This window comes from Macrosteles quadrilineatus, unplaced genomic scaffold, assembly GCF_028750875.1.
Source record: "Macrosteles quadrilineatus isolate MER2022 unplaced genomic scaffold, UCM_ALF_1.0 Scaffold_7__1_contigs__length_78375512, whole genome shotgun sequence".
NCBI lineage: Eukaryota > Metazoa > Arthropoda > Insecta > Hemiptera > Cicadellidae > Macrosteles > Macrosteles quadrilineatus.
The window spans coordinates 41104764-41121794 of NW_026542600.1; the positions used below are offsets into that span (position 1 = coordinate 41104764).

A 17031-nucleotide genomic window follows, 5' to 3' on the forward strand; every position below is an offset into this window, starting at 1 on the left:
ATGTCGATAAGTTGTTGAATGCCAATACGATAGTTTTGTTCTTTTGTTCACATTACCTCCATTTTACATATCCTTGGTGCTTCCATTTGATAATGAATTTTAATTATAAAATTAAACGATTTTATTCTTCTTCCATAGATAATTGCATAAATAAAAAATATTTTTTTAGGGTAACAAATAATAATTATAGTTGTGTTTAATCATCGATAGCTCTTGGTTCGACCTTCGACACTTTTAGTGAAAACGTCCAGCGAAATAATCGCATCGCGATGAGTGAGTTTGTGAGTGTTTCTGTTTTCTGTTTGAGTTTGAGTCAGAATTCAGAATCAGAAGTAGAACAACAAGCTTGAGGTATTGTGTTCGTGTGCAAGAGACATGTAATTTTCAAAGGATATGCATATTGTTTGTTGTTTTCGATGAGATTAAGCTCTTTATCTTATGTAGGCGTATTTTTGCCTCTTTTTCTTCAAAGATATTTGGAAGAATTATGAATCAGAGTGATCTGTAAGTATATTTTCTGGGAACCTCAAAAGTAAATCGTAGAAGTTAGCTTATTGTAGGCCTTTTGGACATTTCAGGTTATAGCTTTGCTAGATGATTGCCTTTGTTTGATAAACATGAATTTTTGGGGATTATGGGTGAGAGAAACCACCTTTTACCTAGCTAAGTTAGTTTTTATGTGAGTGGAGCAAATTCCCACTAGAAAACCAAGGTTGCTTCATAGGCTAGATGGATAAGTTTAACCCAACATCACTAGGGATCCTAGTAAAACTGACTTATTTCATTGATAGGAGATAGCTAATGTATCTTATCAATGTTTTCAAATAGCCTACTAGGCTATGTGTTTGATGTACATGTATGCTAAGGCAAATGGGTTGAAGATAATATTTCTCTAGGTTTGTTAGCCTAGTGTTCATGTGTCTTGAGCCTAGGGTAAAGTTATAGTACTTATAATAGTGCCTATTACCCAGCCACTAAGCAATAAAGCCCCAAATGACACATAACTTAATAGGTTACTTAGTTTAGATGAACCTCAAGTAAGTGCAATCTAATATGAGGATTGCATTTAAGCTGTTACCTGTAGGCCAGCCTACTGAGCTTAAGCGAAGTAAGATAGGCCTTTTTATCCAATATGTTACTTAGATAGAGAAATAATATGTAATGTGCGGTCCCAATTTATTTCATACACGGTTTCGCTTGCTAGGCCTATAGAGAGAAAAAATAGTTAGCCTAAGTTATGCGCTGAAGGCACAACTTATTTCCCTACGCAATACCAATATTTTATATTTAACATTGCCTAGGTACAATATTTTAACCACACTGAGTGCAGAGTGAACCCCTAGGCGGTGGTGCGGAATACATTTTAAATAGCTTGTACTCACTTGTCAGTTTCCTCCCCCCTCGTCTCGCTGAAATAATCTAGGCCTAGGCCTACCTGCTAAGCTATAAGCAAAATCGTTAGACACGGCGATCTACCACTTATAATGTAGACTCCTATTAGGCTTAAGCTGCGCACTGCAATTGTTTGTTAGTTTTCCCCCATCCGCACTTTATGATCGACTTACTGTGTTAGGCCTTGGCTCTGTTTGCTGGACTAGGAATCGGGATAACTCATCATGAACTAACTTAGGGCAAGATTAAGCTACCAGTTGATGTTTCCTTTTTTTTAAATAGTGGGCCAAATATTTAGTAGCCTATTATAATGCATAATAAATCAAATTTAGGCATCTGTTACTATGGTCTAATGTTTTTTTATGGATATGTCTCTAATCAAATGATCCTCAAATAGGCTATCTTAGTTTAATATAGGCCTAGGTACTTATCAGTAGGCCTAACATAGCTTGCTAGCATCCTCGTAGCTTGCATGGAGGCGCTATAATATGGCCGTACCGTATTTAGAATCGATATAGCCCCTGGTGGGTCACATCAGTGAGTTGCCTCTCTATGCTGATGGAACTGAATGAACTTGAGTATTTTTGACAATCGAATCGGCGAATAAACCTAGGAGGCTAGGATAGTAGCTAATAAATAATATCATTCTTTCATTAATTAGGCATAGGCCTACCATTAGGGGGCTGCGGACCAGATTTGTTTACTTTGAATCAGGTAAAAAATCTTACCTTCTGGTCTCGGGCCAAAAAAAGGTCTGAATATCGGTTTACGTTGGTAACTGTTGATTTTTTATAAAGAATATCAATTTTGGAGCCGAGCCGACACTAGCCTGCTAACTTCAGAGATCTACTTAGCACAAAGTCAGAAAATTGAGCTCGAGCCGAGCCTTTACGACCATAATAACATTAAAACACGTTGAAAGATTCACGCTTTTTCTGCGATCGTGGATGTCGACGAAGACATTTTCTCCGCATGACGATGTCTCCGTGGCCACGTGAGATGTTCAATATTTTACCGCGATTGTGGAAGACTATAATTATGTCTAATAATGTCCAGATGACTGCGAGACACGTTCAGGATTTTGCTGCGATAGTGGAAGATGATATTAAGGTAAACCGCCTAAATTCCGGTCGCTACCCAATTGCCGATCACGATGTTTGTTATATACAAAAATAAGGATTTTACAGTTAGGACCTTAGGATTTAGTTTACGGAGTTATTCTTGTTTGAATCCGTACCAAACTGAAGTTAAAAAAAAGAAGAAAACATTTTAGAGGCCTTTGCAGTGACGAATGACAATAGACAATAGACAATTTATTCATCGTTCAGTAATTACAAAATTACAATAGATTTCGTCAAACAGAATATATAAATAAAGGTTACTTTTTAAAAATCTAGATCCTTGTTTTTGAATTTAACATAAAAAAAATCATCTATTTTGTACATTGGATTGATTTTGCACCACTTTAACAGTTTGTCAGAGAATACATTTAAAGGCAAAGAGCTGAAATCAACAGGAAACTTATTAAATATTTTAAGACCCAAGTAGGTATGGTAATTCTGAGTTCTTGACAGCCTTACTCTATCTAAATCTAATGTACCTCTATTTCTTGTTTGGTAACTATGAACACTATCTCTAACTACATATTTGTGGTAGTTTTTTTTTAACAAAAATAGACACTTCATATATGTACAGACTAATTACAGTTAATATATCAAATTCTACAAATAATGGCTTACAATGGTCTCGTTTTCTACTACCAGTCACAATCCTTATCGCCTTCTTTTGTACTTTCAAAACATCTGTGATTCCTACTCCATTTCCCCATGTCTGCTCAGCGCCATGCTGTCTACCGTTGCTTGTGTCATCTGCTAAGCATAGAGGTAGGTAAGCAAAATAAGATTTTACGTGGTTGTTTGTAAACTTGTATTATTTAATCATCTGGTTTTATGTTTGTTTATTATATTTCCTGTTAATCGATACAATGTTTACAGCATAATTCACAAAACTGTTAGGTACAGCTTTAGCCCGACCGGGATTTGGCCATTCAAAAAACCCTGTTTCCCTAACTCCGGTCGCTGTGACCAATATTGCACGGTCTCAGATAATTGTCCAGCCTAAAACTCTCCAGCCATATATTAGATGAAATTAAGATATATTTTTTTTGTTTTACACGGAATAAAAATTTACGAATAATTATATAATATTGCGGTTAATATTCTAAGTAAAAACACAATATATTAACGTAAAAAATTGTTTGAAATATTGTTAACTTCAAACCAATACTTATGTTTAATATGATATTTTTTTACTTACTGCAGTAGGCTATTATATAATTATTAGTTGCGGTAATTTTATTCAGGATACAACAAAAAAAAGAATATACGGTACCTATCTTAATTTAATAAAATCTACGGCTGAAGGCTTTAGGCCCTGTATTTATTGTATAATGATATAATTATTAAATCATATAACTTACCATTAAATCATTTTTGACAATTAAACTTCAATATGAAATCCCGTTTAGACTATTGATATTGAGTGAAAAGATTATTTCGACATTAGTTATTACAAAAGATGTGCATTATTGTCTTTGTTTTCAAGAAAGATGCCAACTCTGATAAAAAAAAAAATACAGTACACTGTCGAGGACGTCGAAAAGGCGATTGAGACCGTTGGACGAGAGGGTGTTTTGATTGCTACTGCGGCGGCCTCTTTTGGCATTCCGAAGCCTACACTCCAGGACAAGATAAAAGGAAAATACTCCATCCATGCAAAAACTGGGCGTCCATCGGTATTGTCACCCGACGAAGAAAATATAATTTTGGCATGGGTGATGGAGATGGCAAAACGGGGGTTTTCTGTAGCCAAAGGCCAGCTAATTTGTTCAGTGGCTAAACTGACCAAGGACCTAAATCTTTCAAACCCGTTCCCCGATTCAAAACCAGGAGAAAAATGGTTTAAACTCTTCATGAAGCGCCATCCAGAGATCACCCAACAAGTATCTCAAGTATATTGACTTCGTCTAGATCTGATGTGACTGAGGAGATGCTCAAGAAGTGGTTTGAAGAGGTTCGGTCGTATATGGACGAAAACAACCTGATACCCGCCTTCAATGACCCCCCCAAGCGCATTTTTAACGCAGACAAGACCGTGTTTTGTGTCTGAAAGGCAAGAAAGTTCTTGTGAAAAAGGGGGCCTCACCGTGAGCGGAAATGATGAGAAAGAATGTCGCATGGTGTTGGTAAATGCAAATTCTGCTGGGGATTTTGTACCCCCAATGATAGTAAGGGGTGCACGGTTTCCTATGGATTTGATATGGTCAGGAAGAGAATTCCACATTCTAATTGCAGATACCAAGAAGGATTTGTTAAAAACTGTTGACTGGTGAATTGGTGTAGATAAAAGGTGAGAGCCTCTACGAGTGGCACTGGGGCTGATGTCAGAAATAAAATGGAAGTTGTCTGATAAATAATTGGGAATTTTACTACTGATAATGAAGTGTAGAAGACGGAGGGTGTGAAATTCCCGAAGTTCATTTAACTTCATCAATGAAAGTAGGTTGAAATAGGGAGTTACATGGTCATATCGCCTAAGGCCAAACATGAATCTGATACAGGAATTTTGCGTTCGCTGAAGTCTACTAGAAACTTCATTTGTCATGTCATTGATCACCACATCACAGTAGTTGAAATGAGTCAAGATGAGAGTTTTTACTAACATGATTTTCAAGTTCAGTGGAAGGTAGTCTGCAAAACGTTTGATGGTGTGAATAGCTCCAAAGACCCTGTTACAAGTGGATTTGGCTTGGTCAGACCAATTCAAATGTTTGTTCATTATTCGAGTCCTAAGTTTTTAACTTTGTCGCAGTAGGTGAGATCCTTTCCGTCAAAGTTAAGTCGTGGTGCAGTGAGTAAGTTGATTTTAGTCATTAGTCTGGGGTAGCCAACAATCATTGCTTGTGTTTTGTCAATGTTGAGTTTAAGTCCGTTGTTTGTGGCCCAGTGAGTTATCGATTCAATGTCAATGTTTATGAGTCATACAGCAATATCCATCTCGTCTACATTAACATTATATAATATTATAACATTATATTAGATATTATATTAGCCTATAACATTATCTATTATCTAATATGTTTGAATTGTTAGGATAATCCTGAGCATGATTGTGCTAAGTTAAGTTACCTATTTTTATAAAGCTATGTATAATTTTCACATTCATGAAAAAGTAACGACTGAATAAGTAACTGAAAAGACTTTTTGCATTAGTGTGCCAAGTCATTTTAGTGTTTAAAAGCAATGTATAATGTTATATCAATAACTATATTTCTTACATTAAAAGATTACTTTAACATAATTCTCATTTCATGTAGGCCTATAATAGTGGAAATCTTCCTACAATAGAACATAGCTTACTAAAACTTGTTGCAAAACTTAGGAATTAGGCAGTAAAAAAACAGAATTAGGGTTGGGATTGACCGGGATTAGGGAAAGGAGGCCAAAGTCAGAAACGTGGAATAATTAATGAAAACACATGTAAAATATCATTATATCCTTTCAAGTTTGATATATTCACAAAGAAAAAATATTCCAGAACCCGAAAAAAATCTATGATCAAAATTATAGAATATTTTGATGAGAACTTCAAAAACTTCTAACCTATTTCCTAACCTCATCTTGACCAAACTGAATTTGGCTTGTTTACTAATGTTTCTGTGATACTGGGCGATATATTCAAGATTTTGATGCTATGGCAGCAGACAATGATGACATTTCTTTTTCCGCAGGAGATATTATAGGGAATGGCCGCGATCGAGGGAGATGTTGAGGCTGTCTTCATATGACCGCAGGAGATGTTGGGTTTGGTTGCAAACTGTAGATAATATTAATGTTTTCATTACTGCCATTAATTTTCCATTAATGTTTCCATACGTGGAAGTATTCACGATTCTGCCACAGTCACAAAGGACGCTGATAACATATCTGTAACCTGTGAAGATATTCAGGATTTTGCCGTGATCATGGAAGACAATGATGACGCCTTGGTGCCTTGAGAGATATCGTGCCAAGCTAAAGTGCAAGCTTAGGTGGGAATACATGTGATAATGTGTTTAAAGCCTACTATTGGGAGAAGAAGGCTTGTGGGCTCTTATCGCCACCACTGAACTTTACAGTAGGACCCCTGATTTGCGAGAAGCCAATATAAAAACTTACTTTCCATGACTTATAGATGGGTAGTTGCACGTGCTAGCCCCTGCAACTGAAGCACTCTAGACGGTGTACCTGTTAGTTTACATTTTACTTACTCAGTTGAGCTATTAAGTCTGCAATCTAAATAGTTAATTGATTCATTATTTCTAACCACTTTTGGTTAATACAGTCACTTTAGTTTTGTCAAATAAGGGAAAGAAAATTCAGCATAAAATGCCTGAATATTTTAAGGCGAGTAATGTTTATTTATAGGAAATCTGCTACAGTAGGTCTAATATTTCTTAAAAGGAGAGTGCATAGGCAGTGGCGGCTTCTGTCAATGTTGATTCCGGGGAAAGCAGGAGTGTGAACAGTTACCACCACGTCTCTGTCAGCACAATCCAGTAGTATACATCGTTGATTTTACTAAATGGCTACACGTAACAGCGATAGCCAAATCAGGCTTACCTCCCACCACCTTCCTGCATTGCAAATGTGGTCCTGGTGTAGATTTTTCGCAGTGGCTTTTACAAATTGACCTATCACTTAATAAGTACCTTAATACCTTATCACTTAATAAGCCAACCTTCCACCTGGTATAGAAACACTTTCTGTTGTCATCAAGCTTGTCAAAAGCCAGAGACTGGGTCTGTGTGTAGTATACAGGCCTCCCAATGTACGATACACTAACCTTGATTCTTTGTTTCACTCCCTATTGTTGACTTAGCAGTTGAAGTCGACTCTGATCTGTCTGGGTGACACAAACGTTGATCTTATGTCAAAAACAAGTAGTGATTCTAAATATTTATGCCGACTCTTGAGAGAATCAAATACAATCCAGTTAATAAACGAGCCTACGAGGGTGACAGCAACTTCAGCCACCTTGTTAGACCACATATTCGTGGACATGTCGGTTGAAGTCAAGAGGATCAGCGTTATAAATGCACCTAGCATATTAGATCACAGAGGGAAGTCAATTACGGACCACAAGCTTATTTTTTGTGAATTGATCCTGATAAAAGAACAAAAGAAACCAAAGATGATCAGATATAGGGATTTTTCAAAATTCAATGTTGACCAAGCGGTAAGAGAACTTTCTGAAATAGATTGGAAAAAGATAACGATCTTACAAGGAGTAAATAATATTGAAAATGCGTTGACCAATGAAATTAGAAAAGTATATGATAACCACGTACCTATAGTGTGTAAAAGGGTTACCAACAAAGTAGCTCCATGGAGAAATGATATAATTAAGAAATTGACGAGGGAAAAAATAAATTAAGGAATAGATATTGGAAGTCAAGAAGTGATCCTGATTGGCATAAGTAAGTATAAGGAAATAAGAAACAGATTGAATTCAATGGTCTGGCATGTGAAAAAAAGGTTTTTTACCAACAAACTGTCGACAACAAACAACAGCAAAGATTTCTGGAAATGTATAAAGAATTGCGAAGTTTATAAGAACAATTGTATAGAAACTATTGACGGTTTTGAAGCTAATAACATTAATGACATATTTTACAAAAATGGGGTCTGGTATCAAGGCTGATGAAGAAATTATTAAATTTTATACGACTAATAAACAAGATGAAACAAGAAACGAATGTAGATTCTTGATGAATGTAGATGTAGATTGTAGATGTAGACGGATGTAGACGAATGTAGATGTAGAGACGGATGTAGATGTAGCGCTGTCACCGAAGACACTGTAAAACTAGTGATGAATCAAATAAAGTCTAAAGCTGTAGGCAGTGACGAAATATCAATAGACATGTTAAAAGCTGTGAGTCCGTTTGCTATTGAAGCAATCAAACATCTTATAAATGAGTCACTCATCAGTGGAGTATTCCCGAATGCATGGAAGCAAAGTATTGTCAGGCCATTGCCAAAAACAGCTGCACCAACTAAGGTAGAAGATCTTAGACCAATATCAATACTTCCAGCAATATCTAAAATATTAGAGAAAATAGTGATTGACCAGATATCCCAATTTATGAATGACAATAGGCTGCTACCTAAACTACAGTCAGGTTTTAGAAAACACCATAGCACATGTACAGCTTTGACCAATTTATTCTGTGACATGATTGATGCCAAAGACAAAGGGAAACATAGCTCACTTGTCATGATTGATTACTCCAAAGCATTTGATTGCAAAAATGAAATATATGGGTTTTAGTGATATAATCACTACCTGGATTCGCTCTTACCTTATCGACCGAATGCAGGTTACCAGATTGGGCAGTGAAACATTGTATCCCCTCGTCAAAAAACAGGGCGTTCCTCAAGGTAGCTGTTTGGGGCCTGTACTTTACACGCTTTACACAGCTGACTTTCCTAGCTGTGTAAAACATTGTACTGCACACTTGTATGCAGATGATTCCCAGTTGCACTTGTCTTATGAGCCTGGTCACATGAGTGAGGCCATTGACAAGATCAACACTGATCTGGAGAACATCTCCAAATGGTCTAGCATTAATGGGCTTAGGCTAAATCCAGACAAGTGCACTGTACTTCATACTGCCCCTGTGAACCTAGTACAGACACTAAGAGATAATGGCTTGAGCATCAATCTTGATGGCAGGAGTCTGGCAGTCTGTGACAAAGCCAAAACTCTTGGCAGCATTATTGACAGAAATTTGAATTTTAAAGATCACATCACGCATGTCTCCCACCGAGCAATAGGAAGACTGAGAGGTCTGTACAGGTTCAGAGGTATGCTGCCTGAGGCTGCAAAGCTTCAACTCATGCAGTCACTGATATTGTCAGTAGTGTACTACTGCTTCCCTGCATATGGCATTAGTATCACTAAGGAAGACATGTGCAGAATACAGCAAATTCAAAGCTCAGCAATCAGATTTGTATTCTGCCTTAAAAAATTTGATCATGTTTCCCCTTTCCGTGAAGCAGCCGGGATGTTGCCCATGGAAGCCATGTGCAGGTTTTTGACGTGCTGCATGACTCACAGGGCACTGACTCTCCGTGAGCCCGACTATCTTTGCGAGAGGCTTTCTGTCCGGGATGAGATCATACAACGTAGGACACGTCATGGTGGGAGGCTTCACTTTCCAAGGGTCTCCTTGGAATTGGGAAAGAAAAGTTTCTCATATTGCGGACCCACATTGTACAACGGACTACCCGAGAGCCTAAAAACCGTTGCATCCAACAATACCTGTAAGATAAGAATTAAAAAGTTTTTAAAAGATATGAATGTTTAGTTGTAAGTGCAATAGGTTAATGACAAAAGTTGTTCTGAAAAACTGACATGTATCAGAGAAACGCTGGCTAATAAAGACGTTTTTATTTATTTATTTATTTTATTTAAGTATAGGCTACTTTAAAATAAGTTAAAGAATGGTAATTGTTTGATTACTTTCCTTATTCTTTAATAGCTAGTAATCTTTATATTATTAATTTATTATTATCATGACGGTAGCCTTAAAACAATAACAATACTTTTATGTGTTGTTTTCTATATTTTATTATTCGTTGAGCAGCCTACTATAGGTCGGCCGGTTAGAAAACGACCTGCGCGAATCTTTTAGCGCATGTAGGGGAGGTAATGGCGAGGGAGGGTATGTTCCTCTCTCCGCCAATGGCCGTTTTCACACTGCACGACACGACACCGACACGGCGCCGCCCCGGTGTCGTGGGAGTTGGAGTCCTGTGTTACTAAATGGAACTGCTTACACAATGATATAATAACATTCCATGATGCTCAAATATTGATGCGATTTAGGCTAACAATATTTTTTGCAGGGCCTATTTTTCTCAAGTTATGAAGAACGTAACTGTTAACATTTTGATTAGCTGTATAATTTAATTTGATTAGCTGTGTTCGGGAAGGTTGAGGGGAGGCGGCAGCAGAGTGGGGTAAGAGCCATAGTCTGTCTCACTCCCACAGCTCGGTATCTCTCTCTCGCACCAATGCTACGAGGAGGACGCTTTCTAACCGGCCAACCTATAGTCTATGATAACTTGCTGTTAGCACAGTTCAGGATCAGTATGCCTGACTTATTTATGATGTCTTTTTAGCAAATAATGACACTAGGCCTATTTCTTGTAACATAATGTCCATTTTGTTTAATGTGGTTATAGACAATGCCATTAAACACATACATAGATTAAAGCCGGGTTTACACGATGCCAGTTGGCTAGACAATTGTCTTTGCCAATTGGCATCACGTGGTTTTGGAATTGTCGTAGGCCAGGCAAGTTGAACGAGAACCTGTTCACACGTGGCCAACACTTGCCCAGGCATTTTACAGTGAACCAGGGTACTACTGCCAAAAGACAAGACAGTGCTATTGGCCTCAACACCGTTTACACGGCGCCAATTGTCACGACAACTGGGTTTTCGAGGGGTGGGGGCCTAACTGGGACCAGCTCATTGTCCTCAGTCTACTCCCGGAGACAACTGAATTTCGGGACAATTGGCAGGCCAATTGGCTTGCCGATTGGCCTGAAGTGTTTACACGAAGCCAGTAATTCCAAGCCAGTCAGTTGTCTTCTGACAATTGTCTCGCCAACTGGCATCGTGTAAACCCGGCTTAAAGAGTAAATTTGTCAATATCATGAATCTGTAAAATAATGATTAAAACAAGAAAAAACTGTCAAGTTTGGAGTCTTGGCCTGACAACTACTATACTTTATGTTATCCCTTGGGTTGTCCGTATGCCTAATGTTAGCCTAAGCACATTAGCAAGTCATAACTGAAATTCTTATATGGCGTTATACAATTAAATGAAATGGATAAAACTAACTAATATATCTAAAAATACCTCTGCCGCAGCAATCCTGCTGACTAAGCGAATTTCCATTTGTCCGAATTGATTTTCAATTAAATCTATTTAAAACACATTTAAAACGAGTACCTTGGTTTGCTGCTACAAGGAAACTAATAAAGTGTGGTTTTTAGTAAAATATTAATGGCTTAGTATAAAATAAATAAATTTGCCAAAGTTTGATCAAAATACATCCATAAACAAGTAAACTACAACATTTTACAATAATCTCCATAAAAATAACATGGGAATTAAACATTTTTTGAAGTTTCTCCCTTATTAATAACCGTACAAAAACACTTTGATATACTAAAGTATTTGTTTTTTAAGCTCTTTAAAAAGGTCTAAAGAGAAATTTGGTGTTTTGAGGGTCAAAAATGAGAAAAACCAATTTTTACCCTGTAAAACCCCGTTCACATGGTCCGATCATGCTGGTTCGTGAACTCATTCAAGTTTATCTTGCCTTACACCTTTAAACCAAGTTTCATCAAAATCCGACAAAAATTACTCAAGTTATCGCGTTCACAAACACATATAAAACTATACTGTATATATATATATATATAAAAAATTTGAACAATTGGTATTTTTGGCCTCTGGGGACGCCAAAATAAAAAATAAAATCGGTCCCGGGCCTAGGTCTTACCGTGCCACCTACAGTAATAGCTACTTCCCTATAGGGAAATTCGCTTAAACCTAAATACAATTACTAAAACTGTTAACCTACAAATTTACAACATTAATACATAAAAACTTACTGTCATGTATGTTAGTTTGTCCTTAGTTTTTCCAGTTGATCTTAGTCTCTTTTTTTGTCGTTTTTTTATAAAAATAAAGAATCACTCTTGAGATGGCTTTACATAAGTTAACTTTTCCAGATCACCTTAGATGTAAACCGTGCTTTATATGATTTTCCTTTAAGCTTGTTTATAAGTTATCATTTTAAGGACAAAGCTGAGATACACTTTCATTTATAGAATCATTTGTTTCAGTTATGATTTTATTTTTAATTTTGGTTGATCGTATCTTCTGAGAATGCCGATAAAAAGAATAATTGTATTTTCGGATATTTATCTAAAAAAATATCAGAAAACATGATTCTTTCCCTTGGCATTCTCAGAAAAAAAGCATACAGATAAAACATTAATTCATAAACCTATTGATTTCCACAATTAATTAACTGTAGCCAATAGATGCCCACCCTACTTAGCTAATGATAACTTATCAATGCAGTATAAGATATTACTGGCAGTTGCTGTTTATTGGCATTAGTAAACTTGTTAAGCTGACTCTTGTTCCTACAATCAATGTTTAAGCCCTTATTTCATACATCCAAAGACGTTATGAATTTTGTTTTAAAAATTCATTTAATCACACTTATAGTTTTAAAATAATATTTTGTAATTAGGTCAAGTAACCCTGTATAGTTAAGTCAAAATGGCCTATGCACTTGAAATTTTTTTTAAAACCAACTTAATATTTTTAGGCCTATGCCTACAACTAATATTTTCTGTGAAAAATGAGATAAGACACTATAACCCATAAAAATAATTTAAACTATGAACATCAAGAAGGAAACACTTATTTAAATGGCGGCAGATCTCCTAAAACATATCATGTTACATTTTTACTTAATAATATTTATTACTGTATGCCTATATGAAATTTATTTTCTGAAAACAGATTAGCTGCTAATATAGTTGTCACAAATTGGTTGGCACTCTAGGTCATAACAAAACAAGAATTGGATGGTATAAACTCCATAGTAGCCTATACTGCACCGATAATTGGAGAAACATTAGGCTGAAGAAAGTGTCAGCTGTTTTAATAAGTACTGTAAATAGAGGTTGGGCTTTTCAAAATGGTTTGATATTGAGGTTTTAATTCACCCGATATAACGAATCAGGCGAAGTCAACCCAGTTCTAACAAATCTTGTATTTGTGAACATCCCCATGTACAAACATTTTGTTTGGCCCTTAAAATAGGACTACCGGTAAACTTAAACGAAATTCTACTCCATGATCCACAGTCAAATGCTTAGTTAGGTCTAGGTCTTTATTAGTCGCTTCTTGAACACCTTTTTAATACTTAATCTTGAAAATCACAAATCAGGTAAATAAATAAAAAAAATTTGTATTCAATGAGGGTTTACATTTTTATAACCTGTTAATCCACATACCACACAATATACAAGAATACCATACACATTATTTGTACAAAATCCAATCTTTAGTTGTCATCAGGTATAAAAATCATGCAATAATTATACATTGTCAATATGAAACATGACATTTAAAAGGCAAAAATTATTAAGTAGGCTATAGGCTAGGTGAAATATACTTGATAAGCAATTAAAACTTAACAGCTTTTATAACAAAATATTATGTAATCCCATAAAAAAGCTTCATAAATCCCCAAAACAAAACAATTAATGGCATCAGTTGATCATCCATTCAGAAAACCATATTGTAATACAGAAAAGTTTGAAAATATCAAAATGTGTATACAACTGGTGCTTTATGATCCGTTTAATTATGTACCTACAATAGGCATCCTGCAGTAGACACTAGGTGATAAATCTTAACATAATTTTGCCACCCTTTTTGTGTAGGCCTATAGGGACTACTTGTGCTATCTTCAGCGATTCTGAGAAAACTAAAAATCTAAAAAGTGCATTGATACACAACATCAAAGGAACCAATATTGCAATCAGAATATACCAGATAACATTTAACCTGAACTTATTATTACTGAAATGTCCAGCCAATCAGGAAATTGGAAAAATAAGGAATTTTTGCCTGAATTTGAAGACAGGACAACAGCAAGTAAATCATTTGTAGGTTAAACAAATTTTGAATAGGGTCAGGAAATGTTAATTTTGTACAAATCGCCGCTAATAGCCTATGGCTGAGTATCCATTAGTTACTGATGCTATGCCAGTTCTCTTTTCACGACATCACGTCTAGTAAGCAAACCGCAATCGCAGGACTACATTGCCGGGATCCCAACTTTTCTAATGTTGGTTTAGAATATCTGCTTAGACTAAATACCTTATGTACCTACTTAAGTAAAAAAGTACAGTAGAAGAATCTTATTTAACCGTCACTTTGTTATTCGTCACCCCCGCTACAGTTTTTTAAAATGTGATTTATTTCATTGTACGAACATAGAACAAGTAGCCTACAACATACAAAATAACAGTTTTGTATCATTCCTGTTTGTAAGTACTTTTAAAAATATAATTATGTATTATTCTCTTGTACCGGGTTTAATTTCTTCCAAATCCTTTAAAATCAACATAGGCTACTGTACAGGTTTATGACAGGAATTCTGTTATCTGTCTATTCACTTAACCATTACGCTCCTGGTCCCGAGGGTGACGGTTAATAGAGGTTCTACTGTAAATAATACAAGTAACGATCGTAGTGCGTATCACTAATCGTCGTCGTCAGATGGTGCTGCCTATAGGCCCATGTCCTTTATTTGAAATATATTAATACTAGTCTTTTAGTTTCTTTTTTCAAAATGATAAACTCTACCTTTCAATAACATTCTTTATTTCATGCAAGGATTGATTTGGTTTCTGCAACTTTCCTTCAACGCACAGTAGGCCTAATGGTTTAGTTATTATTAGTTTAAACTGTTTAGTTGTAATGCCTAGTTAACCCTACTAATGTTTGTTGTAGATCAAATGTGATCTGCGATGAAACGTCGGCTTGAGGAGACAGTGAAAGCAGCTGAAAGTAGTGGAGGGTATTCACATCCCTCGAGTCCCCTCTCCCCACCCCCCACCCGGAACCTTCCCAGGACACTCCCTACAGGTAAGTTAAAATAACTCTTTAAATTATTTTAGGAATTTTAACCGGTTGCTAATTCTTTGACTTAACAAAAATAATATATATAGCCTATTTAAACCCCAAGTGTCTGTGTGGAGAATAGACCAAATCCCCTTGCACACGCATACACTTACATACAATAGTTTCCTGATTAACACCAGTCCTTTCCTTGAATCCCATTCAGAAAGGCATTTCACTCAAAATCATCTGCTTACACATCTATCAAGTGACAAGGGATTTCAATAGTGGTTGACGGCGACCCCCAAATCACAGGAATGCAATCACAGAACGCGATTCATTCTTGTCTGGAGTGTGGGTGTTTTTTTTCACATTGTTTTGGCCACTATGATAAGAATAATTGTTTTGTAGAAGGTGGAACCAACTATAATAGAAGTGGAAGTCGTAGAGGGCAGAGAGTTTATCTCATATTTTATCTATCTGACTTGGTCGCGACGGAAGCTTGATGGAGACCTAAAATCATGAACAGCCCTCATACGACATGGTGCGGTAATAGTACTTACTATAGTATTCCAGCGTTTAAAAGCGAGGAAAGACATGTTATGAATTTATTGTTACAAATTGAGTTTTGTAGATACTGCACTAGCGGATTAAGTAGATAATTTTACCTCTGTAACTCAAATTTTCATTTGGTTTACCTCTCTACATCTCATTACCTATGCATGTCTAATTAATTCAAGAAAGACCTTCATACAAGGGCTATCAGTAAAAGACTTTTTAAAATAAACCATATATAAAAAACAAAAACTACATTTTGAAGCCAAACTTTTAGGATTTTTTTTTACATAATCGCCATTTAAATAAGGGCGTTTATCATTAACGTACAAGATTTTCTATGCCGTCTTTAAAGAAATCTGCTGCCTGTGAGTTCAACTACTGGTTTACACTGGCATGGAATTCAGCATCAGTGTCAAAGCGTTGCGTAGGGATCCTCGTCTTCATTGCTGTGAACAAATGGTAGTCGCTCGGCGCCAAATCCGGGCTGTAAGACGGATGATTGACAACTCCCCATCCAATAGCTCTCAAGTACGATTTGCTATGTTTGGACAGGCGTTTTGCATTTCCTCTCTGAGTTGATTGTTTGGCCACGTTCAAGAAGATGTACCAAAATCACTCCCTGAGCGTCTCAAAACACAGGAGCCATGATTTTTCTTGCTGTAAGGGTCTGCAAACATTTTATCAGGGAATACGGTCCATCAACTGCTTTTTTTGTTTCACAGTTGACGTGCTTTACCCAAGTCTTGTTGAATACATTAGGAGTCCATAATGTGACTTGTCTATTGACATGTCTATTGCAAGATTGTTTTGTTTAAGGACAATAAAGGATTTCTGATTCCTGGTTCTGATTCTGATTCTGTCATTAGTTACGATACAATAAAAAAATGGTTTCCACTTTTGTCATACTCTTCCATAAATGTCAGTGCTGCAGCAACTCTTTGTTTTTTGTACTCTTCAGTTATAAATTTTAGAACCCTTCTGGCACAAAATGTTTGGTACCCAAATTTGCCAACCACTATTTCATGGACTAAAAAGTGAAATTTTATGAAAATGTTCTGAGAGTTTCGTAATCGTAAAACAATGATTCCACGGATTATTCATAGATTTTCACCAACAATTCATAAGACTAGGCCTAAAGTACTGCTACGATCCTCGTCTGAACATTGGCTCGGCCATTTAAAAAATCAATTCACCACTGCCTCACTGGGCTTTCACTCACTACTTCTTGGCCGTACGCATCACAAATCTGCCGATAAATTTCAACCGGTTTGTAATTTTTTACCAACAAAAACCTTATAAGCTCACACACT

The 17031-nt window shown here is 36.3% G+C and overlaps 1 protein-coding gene across 3 annotated transcripts in view; it reads left to right on the top strand.

Annotated features, from left to right (window-relative positions):
* The first annotated feature begins 327 nt into the window (after positions 1–327).
* The window catches only part of LOC128998049 (paired amphipathic helix protein Sin3b), a 59584-nt gene continuing 42880 nt past the window's right edge, over positions 328–17031 (top strand). For all 3 annotated transcript variants that reach the window (XM_054424007.1, XM_054424008.1, XM_054424009.1), the window contains exons 1-2: positions 328–504; positions 15056–15190. In XM_054424007.1, coding sequence (XP_054279982.1) covers positions 15073–15190 — 118 coding nt within the window. In that variant the 5' untranslated portion in view covers positions 328–504; positions 15056–15072. The remainder of the gene's footprint in view (positions 505–15055; positions 15191–17031) is intronic.